Genomic DNA, 12,626 nt, shown 5'->3' on the forward strand with positions numbered 1-12,626 from the left:
TCCGGACATATAATGGTCAGATGGGCCCATCAGAGGTTTAATGGCTACCTCCACTGGACAAGTTGTAATTAACATAAAAATCACGGTTTCATCCCTTTTAAAATCCTCCTGTTCATATTTCAGTGAGTGATAAGAGTCAAACAGGAACAGAAGTAGGTTTTCTATACTTCAGTCTTCAGGTTGTCCATCACGCTAATGTATATTTTACAGCCTAACAAATCTTTATCCAGGCATTTTTACAGCTCCAAAAATGAACACCTGTTTCAATACATTTCATAGCACCATTGCATCAGATCATGCTTTCACATCTTATTGAGCTTCAGCCAATATCTGTCAAAAAGTTCAACAGAAACATTGAGATTATGGGCAAAAACCGTAAAGGCAGTGGGGCACATTTATAAACACTGGGCAAATTTGCACCTGGGCAGTAACCCATAGCAACCAATCAGTGATTAGCTTTTTTCAGTCAGCTGCAGGGTGAACACTGAAAGCAATCATCTGATTGGTTGACATGGGTTACTGCCTAGGAGCAAATATGCCCTTTGTTTATAAATAAGCTCAAATGACAAACCACTTTGTTACATTATTAAATGAAAATGCAGATGGGTGCATTTTTACCTAAATGGAGAGGTTTAGACACATCAATTCTCATGATATGCAATGTAATTTTTGAGTGCTTTCTTTGTATTAGAATGATTGCCTGTTTGTCTACAAAGTGCTTCATGTGTCTTTGCCCTAAGGGGATTTAAATTTCCAGGGAATTCCCAACCATTCAGTAGAGCTGAAGAAGCCAAAACAAGCGATAAAACATGATTACTGAGCCTGTCCAATAGCTTTAGACTCATCACTGCTAGATACTGTACATTTTGACTTGCAAGATTGAAAATCTCCATTGATATTAACTCCAGCAGTTCCTGGTCCCTTAAGAACAAATGAGAATTAACAGAAAGGTCATCTTACCTTGTACCTTTGGTCTTGAGGATGAACAGCAACTGCTGTGTCCCCCAGCATTGTCTCCACTCGAGTTGTTGCCACAACAATTTCTTCGCCTGGTGTGTATAAACGATATGTGATAAATGCTTGGGATCAATATGTATATGGCTTAAAGAGAGAAAATACAATGTGCTCGGTGTATTATTATTACCTGTTTCCTGCACTTTGTAAGCAAACGAGACAAGGACACCAAATTCCACACCCTGCTTATAGCCAGGCACAGGTAGTAGAGTTCGACCACTCAGTTCCTTCTTGTCTACCTATAGATGAAGAAAATAGTGTCAGTACTCTCTGATCTAGAACCAGGGAGTGTGTGGTTGCCACTGCTCCTCCTAGTTGAGCTAAACCTGGTGGTTTTTGGCTGGAGGTTTATGTCAATGACTTTTCCCCATATTTATTATGTGGAATATTTATTAAAACTCAAATTTTTCACTTTACTTAAAAAAAAGAAATAAATAAATAATTTGACCTAACTCTCCTACTAGTTCAGTTAACATTTCTGACAATTCATTTCTGTTTTCTTCTCCATAATTATTCTCTCCCCTAACCTATTTTATCTATTTTTGCCCTATATTTATTTCTTCTGCATATTTAAGTAGAGCTACCCGTAATATATCTCATTTAAGAGATTTAAGTATTTATTTGTGAATTCCTCAACCTAACAGTTTTTCATGGTTGCCAGCTATACGCTCATGCTATGATTTGCTTGACAGGTTATAGCTTAAAAAACGTGGGGGGGAAAAAAGAGAATTATTATGCATCCATTATAGTTTAAGTGTTTAAATCAATGATAGTTGCACTTTACCCATGCTAACTCCTCTTTATTGGCCTCACCCACTACTCCTCACTTTAACAACTTCTCTCATTTGCTCAATTCTAAAGCATTAATTCTCATGATCTCTTTCCCTTCTTTACCTCTATGTCAGATATAGCAGAATTTAGAGTGCACGACCAATTGACAAGACGTTTGCTTCGATAAATGATTCCAGCCTCATGCAAGCGGATAAAAGCTTCTTGTACAGCAAATGAGAGTTTCTGGGAAAAAAACAGAACATAGTGGATATCTGAGCACAAAATCAATTAGAGAGATATACACAGAACTAGCAGGTCAGGAAAGAGTCAAACACACAAAAAGTGTCTTACAGGATCCATTGTAAAACAGGCTCTATCCCAGTCCAGAGAACTGCCCAAAATCCTCAGCTGGTGGTATATTCTGTCACCTTTCCTAATAAGAAAAAATAGCAACAGCCAGGGTAACAATACATTAGAAGTTCAGGGGACTGAAAAGAAGGAAAACCAATATCCAACAATGCTTGGCACAGCAACTGCTACTCACTGGAGGGGATTGCCAACTCCCGACATATAAATCTGTATACAATAACAGGGATCCATTTTACCAACAATGTATTTGTTTGTTTTAACTCATTTTATTATGTTTTACATAAACAAGTAAGATTATAAAAGAAGTCCAATGTTGGACTGTTAAGCAAATTTATACAACCAACAATTTATTTGAAAAAGTATACAACCAACAATTTATTTGAAAAGTATTTCGCAGAAAATGAGGTAATATGGCGTTCATTGTGCAGCATCCTTGTAAAAGGATGGATTGATATGTTCATATATTTTAGCAAGAAAATGACCAGGTCTGACCATTATAAACAGACTTACTCTCTTTTCCATTTCCACACTTCCTCTATAAAGTTCTCTCTCCCAAGGTCATGCCTGTTCTTCCCACGTTCTCTCCACAGCTTCTTCTCCACCACCACTTGTGTGGCAATACCTGCATGGTCACAGCCAGGGTTCCAGAGGGTTAACTCCCCTCTCATACGATGCCTAGAAAAAAGATGGGTTTGGTATTGTGTATGCTACTCATCATATATGCCTGACAAAGTTCTTGCTATGTTTTTCCATCTTTACTTTATCTATACACATTTCCTTATGAGTTAATTACTTTTCTGTCTCCTCAAGTCTGTATCCAGTATCCATAGCGGTTATTACACTCACTTACCAGCGGGTCAAACAGTCCTGGATTGCATTTGTAAGAGCATGTCCCAAATGGAGCGATCCAGTCACATTTGGGGGAGGAATACACATCATGAACACACCCTTTGGGCTGGGCTCCAAAACACTGCTTCTCTAAAATATAGGAAAATAGCAGCATGAGATCATACATACTTATATTCATACAGAAATAAAGAAATAATTGTAAATATGGTTAAATGGTTATATGCCTGTGACAAGCTGTTAAAATGGGAATAAAACAAATACTTCCTATATTCAGAATCGACTGTCACAGACAAGCACACACATTTGCTGCTGATCCCAACTAACCCGACAGAGCAAGAAAAATCAAATACAGAAGCAGGTACAGATAGATAATGGCACATACAGGTTCACTTCTCTGACTCACCCCAAATTCAGGCTTGAAGAATTTCTCTTTTTCCCACCACGAGTACCAGGCAGATTCTACATACTGGGGACTATAAGAGTCAGGCATAGGACCAGAAACATCTGATAATGAATACAAGGATGAGAGAAAAATACAAAAAAATATTGATGGAGCAGTAATATGGATGTGATGCTTGAACAGGCTATAGGCTAATTTGCAAACCCAATTTTATGTAAGAATAGATACAAACGTTAGCTTACATTGACACTTTTGCATTGCTAATAGCACCAATGCACCTGTTCAGCCTGCCCTGAAGTATGTGCCATTGCACACATGGATGATTGGGAACCCTAGAGCTTCTGCACTCCTGGACCTGGTGGTTATTCCAGAGTTCCCTCTTGCAGGCCACATCCATGGACAGAAGTGACTTTTATCAAGCAAACTGGATGCCAGTGCCATTTATATCACCATGTCAAGAATGATGGCTACCCCACTCTGCAACCTTGCAACATAACTTCACAAAAAGCAAGCACCAATCTGCATCCATATAGCTGTATTGTGTACAAGTTGTAGGGGGAACTAATTAGTGGGTGCCCTCCATTACACTAGATTCTGCGTTGAAGGTAAAAACTATGTAGACTTGTATCCAACATTTTCATTTTGCACTTCATAAATGAGCCCTAAACTTTTTAATTTCTTCATATTCATAATTTTTTGATTGTTACCTTTTTTTTCTCCTGCAGGAGTAGGAATATCATATGTAATCACTCCAATTTCTTTCTTGTCTTTCTTCTCAGGCTTAGGCTTTTTCTGTATTTGAAAAATCAAAAATAGAAAAGTGTAAAGACAGTCTAGACTAGGTGTGTAGGGGCCTTCAATGTCACCTTGGAGAAGGCTATGCTCACCTCCCCCTTCTGTTCTTTAATTTTCTCCTGCTTTTGTTGGAACCGCTCTAGCTTTTCTTTCTTTTTAGATTCTTTCTTTAATTGGGCTGCAGTTTTTGGTGGGCCACTGATAGGGGAACCAGAAGGGCCATTTGATGTATTCAGAGTAGCAACATCTAGGAAGGAAGGTCACCTTTAGCAAGGCCATCATCATTACCTTCAATCTCACTGCTGTCAGAGTCTGTTCCACCACCTTTCTAAATCCCTTTCTCTTAACTTTCTGCCAGTTTCACATATTGCACTTTCTCAATCTGTTAACTTTGCTACTTTCCTTTGGCATTGTTTGGGCATATGAATGCATTCCAGTCCACATTGTCATATATGTACCTGTTTTAAGAAGGTTCACCTCCCCCAGAATTTCTTTAAATTGCTTTTGATTAACACAAGTCAAGAACCACCGGGTAACATTAAGGAGTTTTTCTCTTCTTGTGGGAGAAAGAACCTAGGAAATGAATAACAAAACAAGTCAGGTGATGGCATGACCAAAGAGAAATATAATATAAAGAAAAGGAGAATCAGAAAAGAGAAGTGCATTCAATATTTATATTTGAGATAATATCTGTTGTTAAAGGTCATGTAAAGGCAAAAAAATAAAATCCCATTTTTACTTTCTTTAATGAAAAAGAAACCTATCGTCAATATACTTTAATTAAAAAATGTGTACCGTTTTTGTAAGAAACCTGACTGTATGCAGTGAAATTCTCCCTTCATTTACTGCTGTGGATAGGAATTGTCAGACGGTCCCTAACTGCTTTGCAGGAAAACAATCATACTTATGAACAGCAGGGGGAGCCCTCGCCTTACTTCCCAGCCATGAAGAACTCAAGCAGCTTTGTTTGTTTCTCTGTAGAGCAGTCGGCGACTGTGTAGAGATTTGTATTGTATTTTATATTTGCCTTTACATCCCCTTTACAGTTTCCAACTCCAGCTGCAGGGACAAAGATCATGGAGCCAGATTTAAACAGATAAACTGGGATTTGGAGGATCATTTTGCTGCAGCCACTGGTTTTGCAGAGTTGGAGAAAGTTTGTATTAAACAATAAAAAAAACTATAAAATCCACATTAGATTACATGACAACACAGGACCCAGTGCAGTCTGTATATTCTGATTATTAATCAGTCTTGCTGTATTGGCTTCTGCCAGATATTTTTTGACTTCTGCAGTTTTGATAATTTATGATGATCTAGGGATCTAGGGATCTGAGCATGTGCAAAGTCTTGGTCTTGCAAAGATGTTTAACAAAGTTACAAGATGGTGACCCACTGTGGCAAACGTTGAAAGCATAAATCATTTGTTTGATTAGGCCTGTGGTACAGCAAGTTTATGTTTAGTATACAAAATAAAGCATTTCTAGCCTTATTCTATTTTAGACTTTACTTGACCTTTAAAGTACAATTCCCAGCATCCTTAACAGATTTCCAAAATTGACTGGTGCTTTAATTCAACAGATGGAACGCCCAATCTCAGCAAATGTATGTAGCAGGTAAAAACTTACTTTTGTATAGGGGCTGATCAAACAACATGCTACGGCAATGTCTGCAAGAGTAATGATCTCTCCCACAAGATATGTGCGAAGTTTGAGATAACAATCAAGATTATCTAGAATCTTCTGCAGCTCCAGTAGAGAACGTTCATTATTCTAAGGAAAAGGAACATTTCATTAGGGATTCTTTTAGGGTCAGAAAATAAATTCATAAACCACAGAAATGTGCAGACACTTTATATCCCTACCTGTGAGCGTTCTGCTCCGTACACAGCAGGCAACAACTCTGACTCTGCATAGCTCACCCACTGTTTAACAAGAGCACAGGAGCGGGGGTCACATCCTCCAGAAAGCGCTTCAGGAACAAGCAAATATGAAACAGCCCAAGAACCCCATACTGATCCATTAGAGGATGAGAGTAAACAAGGAAGTGGTAGTCCTTGAGGGCCAGAAGAAACCTCCTGTACTTTGGGCTTATTCTGGGTAGAATACTGTCCAGCAATGCGCACCCAGAGACATCGTGGGTCTGAAGGGGTGGCGTTCGGCACATAGAGGGTAGACATGGCAAGGGAGAGAGACCTACAGGGAAACAGGCAACTGTTTGTTATTGTAAGGAATGCAATGTTTCAAGTGCAGCCTCTTTTAAAAGGGTTAGGCTATAATAATTCAAATACAGATATTTTTTTCAGTACATTACTGAAGTACAGTACATTATTAAAGGGCATGTAAAGGCAAAAAAATAAAATCCCAATGAATTGGGATGAAAAAGAAACCTATCTCCAACATATTTTAATTAAAAAATGTGTACCGTTTTTATAAGAAACCTGACTGTATGCAATGAAATTCTCCCTTCCAGACAGTCCCTAACTGCTCTGCAGGGAAACAATCATACTTATGAAGAGCAGGGAGAGCCCTCGCCTTACTTCCCAGCCATGCAGAACTCAAGCAGCTTTGTTTGTTTCCCTGTAGAGCATTTGGCGACTGTGTAGAGATTTGTATTGGATTTTATTTTTGCCTTTACATCCCCTGTTCAAACATGTGGTCATTTGCTTAAAGGAACTGTAACACCGAAACAATAAAAGTGTTTTAAAGCAATTAAAATATAATGCACTGTTGCCCTACACTGGTAAAACTGGTGTGTTTGCATTTGCCAGTTCGGATAACTGCGCATACCCCGAAAGTCACAAAGTTTCTGAAAAAGAAAACGGAAACATTGTGACTTTCGGTAGCTCCGTACCTGCAAATGCCTCCTACTGCGCATGCGCCACCAAATGCCGATGACTACAGGAAGAAGAGCGCACGGGAGAAGATGGCTGCCGTGAACTCCGCTGGAGAGGACCTAGAAGGAGGGGTAAGTAAGGGGCATTTGCCCGGGGGGAGGGGGGCCTACGCAGGGGAGGGATTTTTGCACCTAAGGGGTTCAATTGTCCTTTAAAGCAATGCGTGGTCACTAGGGTAATTTGGACCTTAGCAACCAGATTCCTGAAACTGGAGACTGAATAAAAAGCAAAATAACTCAAAAACCACAAATAATCAAAAATGAAAACCAAATGCAAATTGTCTCAGAATACCATTCTCTACAAGTCTACATAATACCAAACCTCCCAACTGTCCCGTTTTGAGTGGGACAGTCCCGCTTTTGACAGCTCAACCCACTGTCACAGATTTGTACTGATAACTCCCGAGTTTCTCTTTAATCTGTTGCGCTGAACAGCCAGAAACAGATACAAAGTTTCTAACTCAATTGGGTCTTGGCAGACAGCCCAGAATAGATACTTAACATACTTTTGTAACAGTTTGATAAGATGGATCCAGTTTTCCTGTCTCACAGAGCAGAGATTGTGCAGAAGAAACTAACAACAAGGTAACACAAGGAAAACTATTAAAGGTACAGATAAGGTGTGATGGAAAAGAGGGACAGCTGGGAAAAAGCAGCAATACTGGTAAACAGGCCCAGACTGGCAAACTGTAAATTCTGCAAATGTTGCTGTAAAATGCCATGGACACTATTAGGGGGCTGGTGGGGGTCTGCTGGGGTCTCTAGGTACTTGGAATGCCAAAGCCTATTTTTAATTCCATTCCAGTGTCTGTTACTACTAAGTCAGCTACTAAGTGACGCTACTTATTTGCTCATGACACTGACAGAACCGCATCCCCGAGTCCCAGTATTTCCTCTCCACTCATTATAGTTTCCACTCATTATAGTTCCCACAATGCCTGTCATTAACTATAGTCTTCCCTGCTCATCTCCTCATCTCTTGCACATTCCCCATGCCTCCCATCCCATCCCATCAAACCTTCTTTCATTAGTCAAATATGTCTCTTTGCCATTCTCTTACACACTTTTCTTTCTCCTTCACTCCTCCGGTCTGTGGATTGACGTCAACTATATTACCCACGTGTATTCTGCGCAAGCCCTTACTACCTACTTCCGCCCTTCTTTGCGGCTGCTGGAAGGACCGCAATTTGCCCTCAGTGGGCTGTTCTTGCTGTGCCGTCACCCAGGGTCCTTTATTTTTATCCCTGTTACCACTGTCCTGTTAGTTCGATACATATAACTACATGCAGTTCTGGTTACAATAGTATTGGAACCCTTACACGAAACACGAGAAGATTTGTTTTTAGACTATGTAGTCCGAATACGACAGGCAGACAATAGACACAGTATGGGGCTCACCGTGTCAGTAACTTTAGTGGTGACACCTAGTGGGCAAATAGGGATACATCAACCTGATGCAATAAATAGGAGTTCCTGAGCAACACATATAAATAATGAGTACTGTCCTGTTTTGTCACGTGTAGGTGGTGTAGAATATTTTAACAGACCCTTATTTCTCTGTGGTTGTGTCTGTCTATAGACTTGGTGCAGACAAACACTAAATATGTCATTTTAAGCTTTTATATAGCGCTCATAAAATAGTTATAAAGTGGAAAGAAAAGCTGTAACAGTTTCAGAGCCCAATTGCCATACCTCCCAAACAACTTTTGACCACACCTATTTTATGACAACACCCCCTAATGACCATGTCCATTTTACAAAATTTGGCAGGTTATGAAAGTTTGACCACATTTCTGAGAGTTTTAGGTGTTATAACAGTTTTGCTATTAAAGGTGAAATTACCCTCCAGAGAGACTTGCCTATTACAATTGTATCTTTGCTTATCTTAAAGTGTTACAAATGTATCAAAGTGCAGCTTCTCGGTGTTCTGGGCTCTCTGCCAAGAAGCCGCTTCTTTTAATTACGTTTCAGAAACGTTGTATCTTTTTCTGGCATCAGTGCAAGAGGGCAAAGAGAAAATCGGGACATTTCAGAAAGAAACCTGGGACTGTGGCAGAGCAGTCAGAATCGTAACTGTCCCGCAGAGAATGGGACAATTGGGAGGTATGCAATCGCCATTTTTCCCCCCATAATGCAGCTTTTTATATCCATAATTCCAGTGATGTTGCACTCACCGTGGGAGTTACACCTGCAAATGTGGCCGGTGCGATAAAATGTACCCAATGACACTGGCATAAATTAGACAACTATGCACTGAAAGTTTTCCAAGTAAGTTGGCACCATTTCCAGTGACACATGCCCAATTCTTTAGACACAAATGTGCTGCCCCTACCAACTCACGGGCGCCATCTTCGGTCTTCCTCAGGAACTCAGCAGGGTATCAGCGCATGCCCAGTTGGAGCAGTTTTACCGTTCACGACAACTGCACATGCTCCATAAGGGACATAAATTGCACAAGGGAAGAAGACCCGAAAAAGAACCTGAAGATGGCGCAGGGAGAGTTAAAGGGCACCTGTTGGGTAAAAATGTTATCCCCAACCAAAGGTGTGGGCTAATAGAGCTCACAATCCGGTTGGGGATAACAGTAGTTTTTTGTTTTTTTTAAAAAAATGCCCCCCGCCAGCGCTAGGCTACCAGCACCGGGAGGGAACTCCCAGTGCAAGCAGCCATGTTGTGTCACTCGCATGCGCATAATGAGCAATTTGGGGCAGCTTTTTCATTATGTGCATGCGAGTGACCGGACATGGCTGCTCACACAGGGAGCTCCCTCCCGGTGCGGGTAGCCTAGCGTGATATGGCCATTTAAATAATATTTACAATTTGTTCTTTTGATACATCTATCTTGAAAAGTTGAACTGCATAGACCCTAAGCTCTCTTCTGTCTGCACAAGCCTTTTTACATCAAAGTAAGGTTTCAAGTAGAGCTTACAAAGTATTGATCTGCGCATGTTTTGCTCATTTGCATTTGTACTCTGATTGGTTGAAACAATGCAGCCAATCGTATGAATAGCTAGCAGGATAGCACAAGAAGCCATTTGTGCATGGGTGAGTGTTGGCCCGTGCCAGGGTCGGAATGGGCCAGCAAGGCAATGGGGAAATCCCTGTGGGACTCGTCCCTTGCAGGCCCCCCAACTGCCCAGGTAACTCACCTAGAATGCTGCATTCCCTTCCTATTCCATGGCTATCAACAGGAGGAAGGTGGTAAAAAGGGTACACTATGAGGTGCGAGCAGGGGACTGGGGGCTGGGCCCTTGAGGTTGCAGTCTGATGCTGGCCTGTTCCTCCTGTGATATAACATACGTTTGAGGCCCTTGTCTGGCAGAGCAAAGAGGCATTATACAGTGCTACCTTTACATTTTTTTTTGAAAATGTTAACTTTTATGCTACATACAGGTGTGTGCAGAATAATAGCAGTGTGTTTTAAAAAGTGAATAAATCTCAAAATCCTTATAAAAGCTTTTATTTCCATACACACAAATGCATTGGGAACACTGCACTTTCTATTCCAAATCAAAGCACGAAGAAACATTTATCACATTTGTGTTATTCCCTTTTCTTCACTTTCTGTACAGAAATAGGCGGTTCCTAATATTAGGCGGTTCCAAAAAATAGCAGTGCCTGCATTCTTCTTTACAAACTCAAAGATTCACTGTATGAACTGAAAAATGTTTCAAGACTGCTCCACATCTGTGTTGACAAACTTCTGGCACCTGTTACATTCCACAATTCTTCTGCAACAAATTTTTTAGGTCACCGCAGAAGTTTTATATTGGACTGGGGTTCGGGGATTGGACTGGCCACTCCATAACATCAATCTTGTTGGTCTGGAACCAAGATGTTGCTCGTGCCACCATACTTCGCTGTCTTCACAGTGTACTGTGGCTATTATTCTAAACTGTATTTGTTCTTCCTTTCTCTCGATCTGGAATGTTTTACTAAACATGACTTTGTTTATTAGCCTGATAGTAAGCACATAGTGGAGGGCCAGTATGGCGGTAAGCCAAAATGGCAGCAGTCTTCCAGCAGCATACATGGAAAGTTGGGGGTCCAGGTATCATGGATCCTGCCTCTAGAAATTGTATATATGTCAGTGCATTGTCTTTATGGTGGCCATATCTGCCTACAGCTTCATTAGGAGTTAACCCCCTCCTCAATGTGATGGAGGAAAACTGCAGAGCTATGCAAGCAACCATTGCTATTACTACTGACACTAAGAACACTAAAGAGGCTCACACTTGCACCCTGTGCTACTATAAATGGCCCCTTAGATGATGTTCTGAGCAGGACAATCTTGTTTTTTGTTAGGGATGCCCCAAATCCACTTTTTTGGATTCGGCCGAACCCTTTGCGAAAGATTCGGCCTAATACCGAACCCTAATTTGCATATGCAAACATTTTTTACTTCCTTGTTTTGTGAGAAAAAGTCATGTGATTTCCCTCCCCACCCCTAATTTACATATGCAAATTAGGATTCTGATTTGGTTCGGCCAGGCAGAAGGATTCGGCCGAATCCGAATCCTGCTTAAAAAGGCTGAATCCTGGATTCGTGCATCCCTATTTTTTGTACAGTGCTTAATGCATGGTGCTTTACACAGAAATGATTAAGAGAATTCCCCATTTCAATCAGTGAGCAAAACATTTTCTGCTGCACCCTAGAACAGGAAGGCTAATAAAACATTCATATTAGAGACCAATCAAAATGTTGCATCCTTAAATTTTCAATACATGCAAGCACATTTATGCTTTCTACAGTAAAGAGGAGAATAAAGTAATGTGAGCAGAATAGCAAACTATTCTTTACAACAAGCAACTTGCAGAATGTTGTGTGATATGTGTAATACTGAAACCTAGTTTTTCTTTTAAAAATAACTTTTTGTGTCATTACTTAATAAATTTTAAATTTAAGAAAATAGGCCTCTTCCTCAAGAACATGTTTTACATTAAAAGTAATGAGAGAGAACAACATTCTGTGTATGCATATTCCCCCATACAACCCCTGAGTTGCATGGATTCTGTTCTCAAATTAGCCTTGACACTTCTACACTGGCCTTGATGGTAGAGCCACCTATTTGGCTGTAAGAGCAGTTCTTTGTTTTTCTTTGCTGTGCAGAAATATCTCTTTGCTCTCACACCAGTACACATTTCCATGTAAAAGTCTATATACATAGTAACATACATAGTAAGTTCGGTTAAAAAAAACACACGTCCATCAAGTTCAACCTTTTAACTTGTTTTTTTTTTTTTTTTAAACCTGCCTGCCAGTTGATCCAGAGGAAGGCAAAAAAAAACCTCATCTGAAGCCTCTCCAATTTGCCTCAGAGGGGGAAAAAATTCCTTCCTGACTCCAAAATGGCAATATGACTAGTCCCTGGATCAACTTGTACTATGAGCTATCTCCCATAACCCTGTATTCCCTCACTTGCTAAACACCATCCAACCCCTTCTTAAAGCTATCTAATGTATCAGCCTGTACCACTGATTCAGGGAGAGAATTCCACATCTTCACAGCTCTCACTGTAAAAAACCCCTTCCC

General features: G+C 40.3%; 1 protein-coding gene across 1 annotated transcript in view; it reads right to left on the reverse strand.

Annotated features, from left to right (window-relative positions):
* Nucleotides 1-8,199, reverse strand: part of vars1.S (valyl-tRNA synthetase 1 S homeolog) — a gene marked incomplete at its 5' end in the record, with an annotated part of 29,290 nt that extends 21,091 nt beyond the window's left edge. Inside the window, 13 exon segments of the mRNA NM_001094970.1 lie at nt 961-1,049; nt 1,145-1,253; nt 1,909-2,028; nt 2,137-2,218; nt 2,665-2,829; nt 3,005-3,132; nt 3,407-3,507; nt 4,111-4,195; nt 4,291-4,445; nt 4,657-4,771; nt 5,827-5,970; nt 6,063-6,393; nt 8,156-8,199. Of these exon segments, the coding sequence (NP_001088439.1) occupies nt 961-1,049; nt 1,145-1,253; nt 1,909-2,028; nt 2,137-2,218; nt 2,665-2,829; nt 3,005-3,132; nt 3,407-3,507; nt 4,111-4,195; nt 4,291-4,445; nt 4,657-4,771; nt 5,827-5,970; nt 6,063-6,377 (1,608 nt within the window).
* Between the last annotated feature and the right edge of the window lie 4,427 nt (nt 8,200-12,626).

The sequence above is a fragment of the Xenopus laevis genome, chromosome 8S, assembly GCF_017654675.1.
Source record: "Xenopus laevis strain J_2021 chromosome 8S, Xenopus_laevis_v10.1, whole genome shotgun sequence".
NCBI lineage: Eukaryota > Metazoa > Chordata > Amphibia > Anura > Pipidae > Xenopus > Xenopus laevis.